The sequence below is a fragment of the Mastigoproctus giganteus genome, chromosome 1, assembly GCF_048544385.1.
Source record: "Mastigoproctus giganteus isolate SK-2022 chromosome 1, ASM4854438v1, whole genome shotgun sequence".
Classification (NCBI taxonomy): domain Eukaryota; kingdom Metazoa; phylum Arthropoda; class Arachnida; order Uropygi; family Thelyphonidae; genus Mastigoproctus; species Mastigoproctus giganteus.
The window spans coordinates 180,570,638-180,590,609 of record NC_143575.1 but is presented as its reverse complement, the minus strand read 5'-3'; the positions used below and the strand labels follow the sequence as shown (position 1 = coordinate 180,590,609).

The following is a 19,972-nucleotide window of genomic DNA, read 5'->3' as shown; positions in this document are numbered from 1 at the left end:
CTTCATCCTATTACTTATGTCCAACACCTCAAAGCCAATCTCATTTACCAGTTCCACAATCAGTAACTGAATTTTGAGAGAGGTTTCTTGGGGGAAATTCACAGCCAGAATGACTTCCTCCCATGATACCACAGCATTGTCTATAAACTTCTTAATATTATCCTCCTGACCTGATGCTCTGCTTTATCTCAGTGGTCATGTTCTGCCAAACATAATTGATTTTGAATGTTGCCATCACACCAATTACAACAAAGATTTATTTGTTGCCACAAAAACAACTTATATGTTGCCATTCAGGTCTTTAATATTAACAGGATGACCAGACATACTTCAAAAACAAGCAAGGCCCTATTGTCAAGATTTTGTTCCTTACACAACTTCCTCGAGAAGTTTTGTAAGGGGAAAAAAAAACTTTTTACATTGACCATTTAAAATTAAAAATAAATTCATATAAATTGGTGAATACCTCCATTACCTATTGTTTAGATATCAAAAGCATCACTGTTTGTTATTTTAATTTTTTTTTATGAAAACCCCAAACATGAGAGGTATTAGAACCTATAGCACTTAATACCGTGCTTGGGTTGGAGGTTGAGAAGACGAAAGAAGATATTTGTTAACATTGGACTTGAACTTCTGTAGACTGTAATTTTCAGGAAATACGTACAAAGGAATTTGTTCCAGAAAACGGCAGTTGAATGAATAAACGAGGAAGATGAAAAATTTGTTCTGTGAGTTTGAAGTTGGACAGTAAATGGATGTTGGCGGCAGGTGTTCGGACTGTTTTGAAAGAGAGAGTGGGAATTATAGAAGCCAATTCAAAAGAACAGTGACCATGGAAGTATCTGTAGAAAAGGCATGCAGCAGAAACAGTACGTCTATGAGAGAGAGTGAGTGGGAGATTGAGTCATTAATTAACCTAACTGCCCTCTTCTGAATGGAATCTAGAAGCCTGAGAGAGGTTTTGGGGCCACCACCACCCCAGATGTGGAAACAGTATTCCATGGTAGGGCAATTTGCGATTTGTACAGAGTTAACAGCTGTTTGGAAGAAAAGCAATGCCGAGATAAAAAAAAAAAAAAAAAGTTTTTTAGATGCAGAGGAAGCAATATTTGTAATGTGCTTGTGCCAAGAGAGATTAGAAGTCAAGGATATATCAGAAGAGATATATCATTTTGCCTGGAAATTGGAGTGTCACTAAAGATAAGCATAGGAACAGAAGAATTATGAGATATAAGAGAGATATAAGACAGGACAGGGTTTTACGAGGATTGAAATCAACTAAGTTGTCTTTGCCCCACTGGAGATCGGAATTTAGGAAATTGGTAGTGGATATTCAAGAAGGTGAAGCTGATTGAGCAGGGCAAGGTTTCTCAAAATGGAAAGTGGAATGCAATGTGCTATCATTGGCAAAACTGTGGATAGGATTTCTAGTCAATGGAGGAAGGTCATTAATATACAAGAGGAAAAGAGTGGGGGAAAGAACTGAACCTTGGGGGACACCAGCATTAGTGGGAAAGTTAGAAGACAGAGAGCCATCTACCATCACCCTCCGTGAGCAATCAGAGAGAAAACTGGATCAACAGTTGGCAAACCATAAGATGGAAGGTTGTTTAGGAGACCTTTATGCCAAACACGATCAAAAGCCGCCTTTGAGATGTCAAGAGCAACTGCTCGTGTTTCCCAGAGCTTTTCCATTGAATTTGTCCATAAATGGGTAACATAGGCCAGAACATCACCAGTGGATCGACACTGATGGAATCCATACTAGTGATCTTTGATCAGATGGAAGTTTTCTAGGTAGTTTAAGAGTTGGCAGTTAATTGATTTCTCCATTACTTTAGAGAGAGTAGAAGTAATTGCAATGGGACAAAAATTTGATGGGAGGGATTTGTCACGCTTTGGAGTAAATGGCTGGATATGAGAAAATTTCCAAGCAGAAGGAAAAACACTTTTGGAATAAGAAAGTGAAAAAAGGTGGCAAAGAACAAGAGTAATTAAGATGCACAGGTTTTGAGAACAATTGCAGAAATACCATCAGGACCTGGAGCTTTCTTAGCATGAAGATTCGTCAAAATCCTTCCGGCATCCTTTTGACGGAAGACCACAGGAAGCATTGAATGGAATTTTGGGAGGTGTTTTACCAAGATCATTGATACACAAGTTGGAAGAAAAATGGGATGCTAGCAGGTCAGCTTTATCTTTGGCTGAAGTGACAACAGAACCATCTGGTTTTGACAGAGGTGGGAGTAGAGATGGGCAAAAGTTGCGGCCAATAGCTTTGGCAAGAGACCAGAATGCTCAGCTACCATTATGGCAAGAAGCAAGTTTTCTACTCTTAGCCTGTTCAAAATCTAGTTTGGACTGATTAATAATTGCTTTACAATTGTTGCAAGCTTTGGTGTAAACAGAAAATGAATCTGAAGATTTGGAAACAAGCCAATTACGATATGGAACGTTCTTCTCTTGAACAGCCTTAGCACATTTATTGGAAAACCAAGGTAAGGGACAAGATTTTAAAGTGGAATGTGGGATAAAGGATTCCATTCCTACAAGAATAATTTCACTGACACGATCTGCGAAAACGTTGACAGAAGTTTTGAAACAGTAATCCGACCAAAGAAAAGAAATCTCGCAGGTCATCCTATTTTGCATTCTTGTAATGCCAAACAGTACGAGGTTGGGAATAGCCATGAGATAAAGGCTCCATTAGAGAAGAGCCAATCACCAAGTTATGATCTGAGGTGCCTAAAGGACCACTCACTTCGACCATGTACTTAGAAGGGTTTTTGGAAGTTGTCTTTTAGAAAAAGATCAAGCGTGTTGGCTGCATGGTTAGGATTGTCCGGTATTCTTGTAGGTAAATGAACAATCTGTGCAAGGTCATTAGTAATTGCAAAAGCCTCAGCATCTCAACCAGCTGGGTCAGTGTGACTAGAAAACGGAAGCCAGCTGGAGTTGTGAACATTAAAATCACCAAGGAAAATTACCTCACTGTTAGGAAAGTTGGACTGGAGAAAGTCAAGTTGCAAAGAGAGGAAGTCAAAGAGCTCGAAGTGATTAGTGGAGTTGGGAGGATGGTAGAGACAATAGATGAATTTGACACAACGAGGTTGAGATATTTTAAGCCAGAGAAGATCGAAACGAGGAGATTCCAAATTAGGATTTTACTTCCAACTCTGTTTCAACTACTTACAGTACATACAATACAAAAGAACAATTTAAAGGCACAATTTCTTTTTTTATATAAAGCAATATAATTCATTTTTAATCCTTCTGATATAGTTCAGACATCTGAAATAGTGGGACATTCATATTTATTTCATGACTAAAAAAATAAACACAAAACACATCCAAGAACACTCCAAATGACTATTAATTTGCAGCTCCTGCAGTGCATTAAAGCAATTTTTGAAGTTGCTTTTAATAGTTTTCATGAGATATATATCACATAATATTGTACATTGTGAACTTCACACCTTCAGCACATCTGTGAAGAGGACTGTAATCTAAAAAAAAAAAACCATAGTGCAAGGAGAGATTCTGAGTGAATTGAAGATGAAACAATAGAAGTTGATATAAAACTGATTCCCTCAACAGGAAGCAGTTGTATCAATGCATGATAATTTGTCCAAGATAAAAAAAAACAACCTGATTCCGACTGGATCTCAGTGAAGACACAATGTGGCTAGTTTTGAGAATTTACGTCTATCAGTAGTTTGAGAAATTTTTCCTAATTCACGATATGGTTAATAAAAGTAACAGATATGCAAGAGGCTCTCTTCTGTCTGGGTCTAGATACAATATTATAGCTAGAATGGTATTCCCAAGGATACATGGGTCTTTATAGCCATAGAAACAGGAAATGGAGATTTGGCATGTGAACAGAAACATTAGGACAAATGAAGGCAGCATGTGAATCTATAGAATAAAATAAAATTTCCTTACCCTATTCAGTTGCATGACTGTTAGTAATAACTTTCAATTCCCACAATATCTTGTAATTTAAAAATTGCTTCATCCCACTCAATCTGCTTTGCAACACTACCAGCAAAACAAGTTATTAAATTACTAGAAGTCTCACAAAAATAAGATTGCTTCTTTTTTTTTTTTTTTTTTTTAAATCTGAAAAGGCGATCACCGATCAAGAACTTCCTGAATATGTTTAACTTATTTTAGCTTCCATGTGGAAAAATTATCAAGAAAGATAAATGGGTATAGCTAATCTGTAAATTTATTCTATTGTGAGCATTATTAAAACCCTGTATTAGCAATACATAACACAAAAATCTGAAATTCATTAATAAAAATTAATGCTTCCTGTAAATGCTTTCTATAAATTTTACAGGGAAACTAAATGTTGGCAGGCATGCTTATGTATAAGCAATTAAAAAAATAAGTTTTGTTTATACTCTGAGACAGTCAAACAGGGTCAGAAGAGATAACAAGACCATTACCTGTATCTAGTATTGTGGATTCAAACAAATTACATGTATAACTAATTTCAAGCTGATCATTATGGTTTTACAAGAGTTACTAATGTGACCAGAACAGGCCATTTCTTGATATTGTCCCAAAAAAATTGTTTTTGTATTAATATGCAGTGCTTACTGCTTGTTTCAATACAGTTTTTTTTTTTATGAAGTTTGTTTTAAGTAAAAAAATAAAAGTAATGTGTTGGTATTTGGGTAGAAAAGGAGTTTCATCAGTGACTCTTTTCAAAATTACTTTGGAACCATTAATGACATCTCACCAAGATTTCACAAGTTATATTAGCATTAGCATTGGTAGAGGCATTTGATGCAAGAAAGCAAGCTTATGCAGCATCAGCCAAAAAAAAAAAAAGAAAAAAAAAAATGAAACCACTTCCACTTCACCCCTCTGTTCGTTCAAAATACCTGTCCAGCTGAGCCTTAAACTTATTTAGGCTATCAACTTCCACGACAAGGGATGGAAGTCTGTTCCACCAACCAACCACCCGCTGGCTAAAGGCAAATTTCCGCACGTCTATCCTACATCTGTCTTTCCTCAATTTGAATTTATGCCCTCTCAGGTGATTATTCTGAGCGAGAGGAAGAATCCCATCAGCATTGAGCATGCTCAAACCATTCAAGGCTTTATACACCTCTATCAGATCACCTTGCTGGTGCCTAGTCTCCAGACACTAATTTGCAAAACTTAAGCCTTTCTTCGTAAGAGCACCCCCTTTGTTCCATTCACCAATCTTGTTGCCCTTCTCTGTACTCGTTCCAGCAGCTCTACATCCTTCTTGAAATGTGGCCTCCAGACAGGTGTGGCCTGACCATTGCCTTATACAAGGGAATAATCACCTCCTTATCCCTGCTAGAAAAATTCCTATATATCATTGACAATACACCATGAGCTACTCTTGCAGCCCGTCTGCACTGCTCAGAGAACTTCATATCTGCCTGCACAACCACCCCCAGGTCCCTTTCATTCTCTACCACTGTCAGTGTAGTACCACAGAGTTGATACATTGCTCTGGGGTTGCTGTTTCCCATGTGTAGTACTTTACATTTGTCAATGTTAAACTTCATTTGCCACCTCTCAGCCCATCTGCTCAACCTTCCCAGATCCTGTTGCAGCAGCATAGTGTCAGTAGTGTCCTTGACAACCCTGCCTACCTTTGTATCGTCTGCAAACTTCGACATTAAGCTTGATATACCATCATCAATATCATTTATGAATACAGAAAACAATAATGGACCCAACACTGAGCGCTGAGGTACTCCACTAATAACATTAGTCCACGACAAGCAGTGTCCACTGATTACCACTCTCTGTCTTCTCCCCCTCAGCCACCCCTTTATCCACAGCAGCAATTTGCCTCCAATGTCACACTGCTCCAATTTGTGTAGCAGTCTTCCATGTGCAACAGTATCAAAAGCCTTTCTAAGATCCAAGTATATAATATCAAAGTTATTCCCTGCATCCAGTTCCTTTGTGACTGCATCATAGTATCCAATCAAATTGGTCAGGCAAGACTTCCCCTTAACAAAACCATGCTGTGTCTGAGCTACAACTTAAGTCTTGTCTAAATGATCCTGCAGTGCTTCTTTAACTAGTGCCTCCATTAATTTTCCTGGAACAGAAGTTAAACTCACAGGTCTATAATTACTTGTGTCAGCCTTTCATCCTCCTTTGTGAATTGGGGTCACATTTGCACATCTCCAATCTGTGGGTTCCTCCCCTGAGTCCAAGGAAGCTCTCATAATTATGGCTAAGGGTTTGCTTACTTCCTCTGCTGCCTCCTTTAATATAACTGGATAGATCCCATCCACCCCAGGTGCCTTTCTTGTGTTTATCTTCACAATTTCTCCTCCACTTTACTCTCAGTTATTACAAGATGCTCTAGCTTACTGCTAGAGTTGAATACACCTCTGGCTTTCCCCTCGCTAAATAACTCATGTGTGAATGTCGATGCAAAATATTCATTTAGTTTGTTAGCTACCTGAGCAGGATCATCAACAGTTGACCCATCGATATCAAGTGGACTAATCTGATTCATCCCCTTCCTTCTAGAGTTTACATAAGTAAAGAACTCTTTGCTGTTTTTCTTTGCATCCCTTGCCAAAGATTTCTCATAATCTGCCTTCGCCTGCCTAACCTCCTTTGTAACTTGGTTACAGATCAACTTGTATCTATCATAGGCTTCTGTGTCGTGTGTTAATTTGTATGTATCCCATGCATTTTTCTTCTCTGCCATATGTCTGATTAGTTCATCTGACATCCATTTAGGCCTAAACCTTGAACAATATTTCTTAGTTGGTATGTAAAGCCTAGTAGCTTCCAAGATAAGTTCTTTGAATGCTTCCCATTTTGCATTTGCTGTTGGTAACATCATCAGATGGTCCTACTGTATAGAATTTAAATACTGTCTCAGTCCATCGTAGTCGCCTTTACGAAAGCAATAACCCTTCCCTTTATCCCTAATGGTAGTTACCTCTTTGAGTAAATCCCACTTCAGCACACTGTGATCACTGCCACCTAGTGGTTCATTTATCTGCAGATTCTTAATGCATGAAGAATCACTGCTGATAATAAAATCAAGAGTATTCCTCCCTCTAGTTGCCTCCCGAACATGCTGATGTAGAAAACAATCATCCAATAAATCCACAAAAGCCTTGCTAGTGTGTGAGTGACCAGCCTCCCAAATTCCAGTCAATATCTGGGAAATTAAAATCCCCCATTATAAGACTCTCTGATTTACTGGCCCACTCTATTTCTCTGTACAATTTCTTATTATACTCATCAGAGTCATTAGGCCTATACCACACTCCTACTCTCAATTTTGATCTCCCAATGCTTATGTCACACCAAACTGACTCAACACTGCACTGTCCAGCGATGTCCACTGGCTTCACTTCCTTGGATTTTATGTATTTCTTAACTAATAGCATAACCCTTCCTCCCTTCCTATCCAGTCTATCCTTTCTCTAGACATTGTACTCCCCAAATTCCAGTTCTGCATTCCTTATATCTGTGTGACACCACGTCTCTGATATCCCAACAATATCTGCCTTTGATGTTTTGAGCAATACCTCAAATTCATCAAATTTATTTACTAAACTCCTAGCATTGGTGTACACGCAAGTATACATGCACCTATTTCTATTCTTAGCTACCCTAACACAACCCATGTGTTTACTTGTACCGCAATGACTCCCAGCAGTCTCTGAAATATCCTGCTTCTTGTTTTTCATGCTTCTGCTCATTCCAATAGAAGCAGTGCAAGAATCTCTTTCACCTCTGCCAGTGGCTACTGTTAATCTATTCGTCTTTGTCTCCCCCCCCCCAAGCTAGCAGTTTTCCGACCCACCTAACACTGCCTCGATAGCATCAGCAAATATTCTTGCACCCTTTCTATTTAAGTGTATCCCATCCCTGTAGAAGCAATCTCTCCTGTTAACAAGTACAGTCCAGGCTGAAAAAAATTCTACCCCTTGAGCCTTGCACAATCTTTCCAGGGCTGAATTGATCAACAAGGCTCTCATCATATACTCCCTCCTATCATGTCTGGGCAGAATTGCAGACACTTTCAAATTCAACCCTATTTCACGGCTTTTTTTCAACAGTGACCTGTACTTGTTGAGTAATTCCGCCGGTCTCCTACTCTTAATATCATTAGTGCCAACGTGTACAACTATATCACCTTTTGTGCCCTTGAAAGATGATATCCGCTCTACAACGTCATCAACCTTTGCCCCTGGCAGACATACCCTGGTCCTGTTCCACCTGTCCTTTTTACAAAGGATGTTCCCCGTTTCCCTGACAATAGAGTCACCAACAACAACTAGTTCCTGTGGGACCAGCGCATTCTGCCTTAGGGGTTGCTGCTGTGTTGCGTGATGACCAAGTGCAAGCTCTGGCGTTGATGTGGGCAGCTCTCAGCTGCCCACACCAACAACCAGACATACCCTGGTCCTGTTCCACCTATATGGATGATATAAAACTCTTTAGAGAAACAGACGATCCAGCACAAATATAAAATAAGTGAAAATGTCATAGGACAAAATAACGACGTAGAATATCTGGCAGCTAATGGCCTCAGAATAAATATTGAAAAGCAGTGCAACTGAAAACTAAGAAAAAAAAGGGGGGAAAGAATGCATATAGTGATAGACAATCAGATCATCTAAAAAGTATCATCCCATTCTGATCTTGGTCTATCGTGGAATAAGAACCCAACTTTTCAATAATGTTAAGAGAAAAACCTAAGCAGCATTCTAGAAAATCTGCCAGGAGTTCACGGGCATTAGGGATAATAAGTTGATTTCACAATATATCAAGAAATGCCTCCTTCCTATCCCTCTTTATGCATCAGAGATTTGGTCATCTGCACCATTAAAGCTGTAAAGAAAAGATCTTTTCTACAGCTACTGGATCTTGAAATAAATGAACTGAATCTACACTTCTTGCAAATCTGGATCTAGAGTCATATAGTAACAATACAAAACATGACACTCTCCAAACTAATCACTGGAGCAATGGATGGCCCCTCAATGATGGAACTTATGTAGGTAAATGAAATCATTTACATACATATACAGAAAAAACATTTACAAATACATTTTAGAGAAAATCTCAAGAATAATAACCGAGAACTAGTAAAAGAACCCCAGAAAGTTACTGTGACCAATTAGAATTCAGGGGTTCAAATGAACTTTTATACTGTTGCATCTCTTTGTCCTGCTAGCTGCTTAGGGACATACCAACTATTAGGCTAAATAAATTATGCATACCTGTACATGGCAGTACTACAGAAGCAGTCCTGTCAGTATCAGCCTGACAACACTTTATATCATGCAGGACGTTCTTCTGGCCATAAAGGACTGTTATGTGGACAATGATCTTGAAAAGTTGGACTGGTCAGCTCAGATCCTGGACATCAGCCTCACTGAACACCTGTGGGATGAACTGGAGTGTAGAATTAGGCTGTGCTCAAAATGGTCTTCTTTCAAACCATGTCTATCAGATAATTTACAGGAGGAATTCAGGCAAAATTTGTCAAATATCTACCAGACATTGGTTGAAAGTATGCCCAACCGTTGAAGATGTCATACAGACCATAGGTGGCTCTATGTATTAGGTTTTTGAATTAAAAATCCTTTTTGCAACTACATATGTGTATGCAGATGTACCTGAATAGTTTTGGTCATATACTGCAAGTTAAAATACTTGTTTTCAATTAAATTTTTGTGCTTTCTATTTAACAGTATTTTCACATAACTTTTACTTTAAGCAAACAAGTGCTGAAGGTGCACATGTGTGTATTATCATTACACTTATTTTAATTAATGATAAAATAATATTTTATTAAAAACATTGGCTACACTTGATACAAGTACTGCAAATTTTTCAGAGAATTTTAATAACAGATATTCAACACTTATAAAAGGATGATTTTTGTATATGTAAATGATTATTTTTTAATTTACAATAAACAAATATATCTAGATTATAATATGCACTAAATCTCTACATAACAAAAACTATCTTATTTTATTAATCCTTGTAAGATCCATATAGTACTTTAATGAAGTTTCTCTACAAATTCATAGATTCTACTAATCACCCAAGTTTTACCATTTCACAACACAAAATTACATTCTTCTCTTTGTTATTCTTTTCAAAGTGTCACCATCAGAGAAACCCATATGCATGTATTGAGTTTCCTTCAATGGTAACTAAAAAAATGGGATGGGGCTAACACCAGGCACATCAAGGTTATGATTGGGGAAGAAGAGCTTATTCTGGGATTACTGCTATTAAAAGTGATAATTAGAGTATATAAAAATCTAATCATGCATGACTGATGTACAGTATTAACACATTATACTTGTGTTCTGGCTATTTAACATATTTATTTCTGATGTCAGTACAAAACAGTATATGCTGAAAGGCTGCACTCATACTGTTTTGTACAAGATGAAAACATGCAAGTTTAGCTGATTGTTCTTGCATTCATTTTTTGGTTCATCTCATCTTTTGTGTACAATAAATATCTGTATAGAATATTTTCCACAGTTCAATATGAGTTAATAAATATAATACGACTTCATTTGTTCTGAATAATCTTTTTACTCTTTTGTACTGTTATACTGTCAAAGCTAAAATGACAAAGCTTTTCATTAAGTGCAATTTCAGAAACTCTTTGTTAGAGTACTCCCTCATACCAAAGTTGCAAAATTTCAGCCATCTTAATGTCACTATATGGAGGTTTTATGGCTGTAGTGCTTATACTATGGTGAATGCACCATTTATAGAAATCCACCTCTCAAAAGTGACACTACATAGTTGAACTCATCTATAATGTGAACCAAGGAAATGATAAAAGATGCTTGTCAAACCTGCTCATTGTAACTACTATAGTACTTTTCTAAATTTTCAAAAATAACAATAAAGCAAAATAAATGGCAATAGTGTTTCAAGGACTGTAGGTAGCGGTTATTGTTTGTTATTTTTTTTTTTTTTTAGGAGCATTAGCAACTAAGGTCATATTGCTCCGGGGATATGCGGTGGTCATTCCCTGACCTTTCCGCATCCTCCGTATTTGGTGGGCACTGGCTTGAACCCCGGTCTAATCAAGAAGCATGTGCTACGCACTGCCGCTCCTGCCCACCTGGCTACAGAGGCGCCCTGTAGGTAGAATGTGAATACAAAACCTTCCCATAGCCAATGTCTGATTGGTTGATTAAACTAGCAGAAGTAAATCTGATGGGTTCCTCCAATCCACATAGCTTCTGATATAATTCACTTCAGTTCTGAAAAATACTACCTAGTATTTCACAAATCTGCTTTGTGCTTCATTTGTCAGTATGAAAGCATGTATGTGTATGATTAAGTTTTCTTATCCATGAAACTTATTAAGAATAAACTACAATCGTGACTCACTGATCTCAGTTTTAAAAATCCTATTTGCAATAATAAATTTATACCTAAATACTGAAAGGTGCAGAATTGAAACTAATTAGAATTACATACTTTCCTCTTTTAGGGGGGGGGATTGCATAATTAAAGTTTTAAAGATGTATTTCAGCTAACATTTTGACTATGAAATGTTTCCTTTTACATTGGGAAACAGAGCAAGTGGCATATTTATAGTGGAGGAAGACAGGTAAAAGATTGAGCATGAGTGTTCTACTGTTTGTGTGTGTAACACACAAAACATTTTGTTTGTTACACACACAAAATGTTTTGGCCTAGTCAAAATTAGTACAAATTTCTTGCATTTGAAAGGAATATTTAATTTTGATAAGAAATATGTTTGGACAATATCAAATACATTTATTATATTCTACAAGTTCATCCCGAAATATTAATTAATGGCAAATTTAACAAACTTTTTAGAATAACTTCACTTTCTTTTTTTAAGTTCTTCAAATCTTTTGCTAAGATCATTAAAATCAATTTCTTCATCTGATAATTTTGGTAAGCTGGATGTAGGAACTGCTGGAAGTTCAGGGAGAGAAGCAACAGGGGCTATGCTTTTGTTGGAGTCTGGTAAAAGCCTTGGTGGCTTTGCTGGAGAACTATGAGGATTTGTTGGTGGTATATACACACCTGCTGGAGCTCGAAATGCTTCTGCTGGCAGAGATGTATATGGAGGTGGTAGTGATGAATCTAATTGTTTTTCATCAATCTAAATAAAAAAAAATATATTGAAAAAGTCATTTATAGATATATATTTCAAAGTGTCTCAGACATACACACTTCCCGGGCAATAAATAATATTAGCAAACAAATGCACTTGGACAATACATAATATTAGCAATTTCTTTTTTCAGAAAAAGTTACCAAAAAATAACAACAATAGATCATTTTTGGTAAAATACTACTCAACCCTTAGTAAATCTGGATTAAAAATGAACAGGCAATGGTTGTGCAACTCCAAAAAACTGGTTGTTTTCTTTAGAATGCTAGAAGAATTACATTCGTTGTTTAGATATTTTTAATTACATATATTGAAAATACTAAGCCTACATTGTTAAATGGCTAGTAAATTGTTTGTTGTTGTTTGTTTGGTTGGTTTTTTAGGAGCATTAGCAACTACGGCCATATTGCTCCGGGATATGCAGTGGTCATTCCTTGACCTTTCCGCATCCTCCGTATTTGGTGGTGACGGTCTCGAACTCCGGTCTAATCAAGAAGCGTGTGCTGCGCACTGCTGCTCCTTCCCACCTGGCTACGGAGGCGCCGTAAATGGCTAGTAAAGAAAAAAAAAAAGCTGTTTTGTTGTTAGCACTATCACAATATAATTAACTATGGCTGATGCAAATGATGCATTGTGTGAAGGTAAACACGTGATAACCATGTTGCTAAAATATGCACTCGCCATGTGATGTATGAATGTTTGGAACAGCTGTTATAAAAAAATTAAAAAATAAGCATAATGTATAATGAAAGAAAATGCCTATTCAGCTTGGTAACTATGTGAAATGATATATAAATGTGATTTAGTACTGTGAATTGTATAATATTTTGCTGCACTGCAAGAGGATAATAATTAAGCCAATTAATGCTTTTTTGAAGAAGCTGGTATATTTTGTTTGTGAATTTGACAGAATAAAAGATTTTTTTGAGCACACTGTGAAATATATCCACAATTCAAATAAAAGATTCACATATACCAGTACACATACAATTTCATTTGAAAAGGAGATGGAATACCCAGAAAGTATGTCACTCTGAATTTGACAGTGACATTGGAATGAACTTCACATTGTGACCCACATTTTGGAATTATTGCTTGTGAAGATCTTAACTTTTTTTTTTTTTTTTGGAAATGGATCTGTGAAATACAGAAAAATATATAAGCTAACTGTTTATTTTGCAGTCTTTATTGTTTTGCATTGAAAACTGCCTTTATATAAAAAATATTATGCATACATTGAGCAGAATTAAATTTCTTTAAATAAACATCTATTTATTATAAGTGAAAGGGACATGAGGTATACTTGGGACTTTTTCTAAGGAGACAAAAACAGCTCTAGCACAATTATGACAATTTTGAGATGAAGGATCCCTCACTCTTTTCCTAATTTTGTTTTAAGTCTAAATGAAACACTTAGTTCTTCATCCCACCATAATTTTGAAACTTCTGAGATTTTAGAAAGGCAAGATGAGTAGAGAACAACCCCAGGGGCTCACATCTGGTGAGTATGGGGTTGACACACCCAGGGTCCTGAGCTGGATATCATCATTCTTCTTTTTCTTGATGATTCCCTTCTACTTCTCTCTCTCTCTCGGGGTAATTCAGAAATTTTTTTTTTTTTTGCCTGGTGCAGCATAAGCCTCAGGCTTCCTTGCACCATATGGCTAATAATAATAATAATAACACGACAGCCACACCTTAAATAACTATGGAATCAGTCAAGTTTATGCCTATTCAGTTTCACCTGTGTAACAATGGACACGACACACAAGAAACAGTATGCTGCTCTCAACCTTTGTTTCCATCTGAAGAAAATTGGCTGAAGAGTATGAAATATTAAAAAGAGGATTATGGTGAATTTACACTTCCATACAGCACAGCTTGCAGATGGTTTAAAATATTTAAAGATGAATGTGATTCAATCTCAAAAATCAGTGGCCCAAGAGCTCCAACCAATGCTGCCACCACAGAAACCATAAATGCTGCTTCAGTAATTGTGAGAGAAGATCATCGTATAACAGTAACACAGCTGGCAGAGATTTGAGAATATTAGTAGGAAGCACGCACGGTATTCCCTATGACCATTTGCATATGACATGTTTGTACACCCCAGGTTCCAAGACTACTCATACCTGAGCAACAGCAAGTTTGCATGGAGGTTTTTCAGGAGCTGCAACAGATAGTTAATAAAGACAGTGAGTTTCTGTACAAGGTGACAACAGCAGATGAGAACACAGCATTATCATTTCAACCTAGAGAGTAAGCAACAAAGCTCTGTTTGGAAATCTACATCATCACCAACACAAAAAATAGCAAAAGTAGTGGCTTCTGCAGTAAAGGTTATGGTCATCTCTTTTCTTTTTGACACCCAAAGAATGGTTTACCAGCATATTGTGCCATGTCATATAACTGTAACAAGATCTTATTACAGACCTGTATTACACACTGAGGGATCACATTTGTGGCAAATGACTAGAACTGAATACAGGTGGGTGGATGCATCATGACAATGTGAGACCTCACATTGCTCATGCTGTCATTGAGCACTTAGCCAGCATTAATGTCAAACATGTTCCTCATCTGCCCAACAGCCCTGACCTTGCACCCTGCAATTTCTTTAATTTCCAAAGTTGAAGAAGGAACTATGAGGAAAACTTTTTCAGTCAAAGTTGTAAAGACACTGGAGGTGATTCTCAGATGAATGTCAAAAAATGACTTCCATGATGTTTTTGAAGCATGGCAGAAACAATGGAGTAAGAGCATTTCATCATATGAGGAACTACTTTGAAAAGGACAATCAAAATATGGATGATTAATAAAGGCACGTTGTGAGAAAAAAAAAAATTATGATCATTCTTTATTGAACAGCCCTTGTAATAATACAGGTACGACAACCTACTTAATCTCTATCCCTAAAGCACTGTAAAACAAACATTATACATAGAACCTCACTAATTTGGACTAAAGGTTGGGGTGGAATGTCCAAATTATAAAACAAAATTATATTTATGTAAATATTTCAAGTTGTAGTTCCCAAAATATAAGCAAATTTATTCACAATCTAATCTAAATTAACAACATGTGTTAATTTAGATGCTAATTAGGCCATGAATATGGTAAAAAAGAAAATTTTATAAAAATACAGTCGAACTTGGTTATAATGAGCACGGAAATAATGAGATCACAGCTGTAACAAGCAAAAAGCCATAATTTTAATTTATGTGAATTCCCATACAATCGCTCACTGTTATAAAGAGCATACTACACAGATATACCATACAAATTTTGGTAACTATGCAAACATTCTTAATTGCTCAGGTAGTTGATAAAACCCAATTCTTGGAATAGACAAAAATGAAAAGGGTGACTTAGCTTTTATGACCATCGGCATTGGATCAGCAGCCAGTTCATGACCCCGTCCTTTCGTGGATGGGGGCTATACAATAGTGAATTGGTGTTCCGCTTGTCGCATTACCCTATTTACAGATTGTCTTGTATTCACTGGACAATAAATTTATTTTGGGACTTCTAAGAATTTTGGAAACGAGACTTATAAGAACTTTGTATGCAGACACTTTACTGGCATTTTAAAGTAAAATCAGTTAAAAAGTGTCTTTCGATTCGCAAAAAAGTGGAAATTATTCGTGAGTTAGAATGTGGTGCAAAAAATGTTGAAGTGTGTAAAAAGTTTTCTTTGTCCTCTTCATGGTATTGACATTGTGGAAGAATAAACATCTTTACATATCAGCACTGGAAAAAAACATAACCGGGAAAAAAAAAAAAAAAAAAGTAGAAAGTGCAAGAATACAAACATCGATGAAGCATTGCTTCAATGGTTCACTACACCATTGAAGATGTGTAGTGAAATTTGCTAAACAATTTTGACACGACAATTTTGTATGTAACAACGGTTGGCCCTGATCGATTTAAAAACCTAATACACGCATATTAATAACAATAATATGTAGGTATACTCTAATATTAATTTTTTCTCTCAAATATTTCTTTTGTGTTTTGAATCTACCTTTTTATCAAGTTATTGAGAATTTAAAAAATGGGAGGTAGATTTAACTCACTGATATAGTGAGTAATGGTTATAACAAGGAAATTTTGTCAGTCCCTTAATGCTCATTATAACCAAGTTCGACTGTATTATATTCAAAATAAAATGGAATACAAAGGAAAGTCAGAGTTCAAATCAAATTTAACACAAAAAACATTTTTTTTTTAAACAATAAACTTGTGTTAAACATTAATAACCATAAATTTGATCAGATATATATGATATCTCTAAATGTATTTTTTTGAGGAAGAAGAAGAAATTGGAAATGCTCTGTTGAGTAAACTTTCTATTGCACTGATGTTTCATAACATTATCCTTTATTTCTCTTAGAGCACAAAATATTTTTCAAATTCCTCTAAGAATTAGCAAACTTAATAAGATTACTAAAATTTATAGCTTCTGCCTTTAATAGTGAAGGGTAGAAAGAGTGCTCTTGCCTAGAAAGGCTCCAGTTCTGCAAATTGCAGCTTCTCGAGACTAGGCACCTGTGGGGTGATTTGATCGAGATGTTTAAGGCCTTAAATGGATTGAGTAAGCTGAATGTGAATGGCATTCTTCCTCTTGCTGAGAGTACACACGAGAGTACAGCCATAAATTTAAGTTGAGGAACGATGGCTGCACGATAGATATGCGGATGTTAGCCTTCAGCTAGCGGGTGCTTGATTGTTGGAACAGGCTTCCATCTGTTTTTGTGAAAGAGGATGGTTTTAATAAATTCAAGGAAGAACCAGACAAATTTTTCATGGATATGGATGGGAGAAGTGTGTAGTGCTGCTTATTTTTTTTTTTTTTTGCTGATGCTATATAAGCTTGCTTTCTTGCATCATTTGCCACCACTACTATTACATCATATCTAGCTTTATCACCCAAATTTATATCTTTTTTACCACTTTTGTACAACTAATTTTGACATGATTCCTTTTTTTTGGTTCCACTTAAATAAAAATATATCATTTAAATTTTTCCATGCATTTGCTATTATACCCTGCTTTATCTTTACTTTATTCCAACCTATTAATATTCCCAACTTGTAAATAATAACACTTACAATTTATGGATATCATGCCACCCACCTAACAATGCTAATTAAGAATTTTTCCAAATGATTTAATGTTTCTCCAGAAAAAAAAGTTGTATTCAATTTGTGATCCCTTTGCTTTTGAAATTTCTTCATACCCCAAAATTACCATTCAACAAAAGGAAGATCTTACCGACCTGTCGTCTGACGAAGCATTATGTGATTTTTTCAAGACTACTTGGGGAAATTTTGGCTTTCTCTTCAAGATGAGTATCCGGAATTATCGAAAATGGTGATACAAACATTGCTACCTTTCGGGTCTACATACCCCAATTTATGTGAGGTTGGCTTCTCAAAATTAACAGCTATAAGAACAAAACAGCGTTCCAGACTTGATCCAGATGACATGAGATTAGTAATTTCAAACATTGCACAAAATTTAGACCAAATATTTTTGGTCTAAATTTTGTGCAATCATCCTTTTCATTAATTGATCCTTTTCATCCTTTTCAAAAAATTTAGACCAAATATTTTTGGTCTAAATTTGTGCTCATCCTTTTCATTAATTGCTTTGTTTTGTAATTGTTCATTTTTTATTGTTTTGTAATCTTAATTGAAGAATAAGAATTTGATTTTTTGCTGTATTCAATTAAAATATTAAACAATTATTTAATGTGTAAATTAAAAAGGAAACAATTTTTTTATTCCTTTCTCAGTACTCAAATAAAATTTTCTACTACATAATTTATAAAATGCCATTTTTCTTCTCTAAAAATCTGGTCATCCTATCTCAGGGTTTACATTGAGGTGTAGCGTCAATTTTATATTTAATAAAGGGGGTCACAAGCGAAATAAGTTTGCGCACCACTGCTCTATACCATTCATTCCTGAAATGCAGTTTGTAAATAACGAGCAATTTTCCCATAGAGATAATGGTATAATGAGAGGACATGTACCAAAAAATTAATCCATAAAAATATATCCATAATGGATTCATTCTCAAATATGCATGAGCTTCATGTAAACAGTTGTTAGAAGGATGGTGACACTGAGCCATGTACTGAAAAACTTTGCATTTATTTTGCACTTATAACCAATGTTATAAATGATTAAATGTTTATGTAATATACTCATAATTTCAAGTCTAGAAAATGAAACAAAGCAGCATGCATGCCACAATCAAATATAGCAAATAACTGATGCACGAACAGTGATGCTTTGGAACTGTTTTCTACTGATTCATAGAATTTGTGACAAGGCAACAATGGCCCCAGTTTTAAGTCTTGAATGCCTTTGTTAATGTTTTATCACAATGATAACATAATTTATTAAAAAAAAAAAAAAAATCTTTGTCTTTGCTACTCTCATACAAACCCTGAAATTAAACCATTAGGCAGGCACCTGGTTTAAATATTCGGGAAAACATAGTTAAGTCTAGGGAAAAAGTATATCTTTTTTTTTTTTTTCATGCATAACTCATATACTACCCATATAGTAATCTATAAAAGTCGCTATGCATTTGGGTACCCCCTTTCTGTACATAGCTATGAGTAAACTGAATTTTCTACATAGTGCATCAATCTCATATTGTGGAGGTACTTTGTCATGAGTGGCCATGGTATTACACTAATCTAAATAAAAGGCACTGCTCCAATGGAGAATATACAGCTTTTTATTAAACGTTTATGCCACTATCCAGACCTGGGTTAGTTAATGTAGTTGAACTCAACCGCAATTTGGCTCCAGTTTGACAAGTCTATCCAAGACTGAATTTAAATCCTTTCTGAGATCTTATCACTGGGTAGATAAGCACTATAAAGACCTGAATAACCCAGTTATAAATTATATCCACAATATATGAGATGCAAGACAGTGCAGTAAATGAAGTAGATGTAATTTTTTTTTTTGGCTGATGTTATATAAACTTGCTTTCATGCTCATATATCTCTACTAATGCTCATGCTAATTAAGTCTTGGGTAAAAGCCTTGTATTATGCAAGCTATAAAAAAGTTATTGCACATATTAGGCGGTCTCTTTCCGTACATGTGAGCAAACTTCACTACATACAAGGAACTATACTTATGAATTAATGAAGTACAGATAGTTCCTGACTTTACAAGTTAATTCATTCATAATGTGTGCTAGTAAAGCGGGAATTTATTTCCCATAGATGTAATGTTAAAACAGGGGTTACATTCTCAACAATGAAATTTGACCATAGTAACATTAAATAAAGGTCAACAAAACAATAGTTTATGCTTAAAACAATAATTTATTTATATCATACAAAATGTTAAAGAATGTTTATTCTTCATCATCATCGACTAAATGCACACTCATTGATGGTTTATTGGAAACACAAGGAGTCTTCTTCTTTGGATATATTTCAAGAGGTGTTTTTTTATCAAGACAGTTTTCTATTTTCTTTATAAATTTCATGATAGCATGCATAAGCATTTTTTAAATCTGTAGCAACTTTTATAGCGCACTCGAAATTTGTATCATGTGACTCGAAAATCTCAACTGCTTTTTCTATGTGTTGAAAAGCTTCCTCACACCCCTTGAGAGTGAAGGAATGAACAGCAATTTCCGCTGTTAAATCTTCTTCTTCCTTAGCTTCTTCACATTTTGCCATTTCAAGGTCTTCATTTGTGAGCTCTCCATTGTATGTTTGAAGCAGATCAGTGACGTCAGTCATAGAAACCTCAAGCTACA

The 19,972-nt window shown here is 35.7% G+C and overlaps 1 protein-coding gene across 1 annotated transcript in view; it reads right to left on the bottom strand.

Annotated features, from left to right (window-relative positions):
• Window positions 1-11,494: 11,494 nt before the first annotated feature.
• Window positions 11,495-19,972, bottom strand: part of LOC150091333 (IST1 homolog) — a 35,612-nt gene continuing 27,134 nt past the window's right edge. Inside the window, exon 4 of the mRNA XM_090383245.1 lies at window positions 11,495-12,163. Within this exon, the coding sequence (XP_090239371.1) occupies window positions 11,879-12,163 (285 nt within the window). The 3' untranslated portion in view covers window positions 11,495-11,878. The remainder of the gene's footprint in view (window positions 12,164-19,972) is intronic.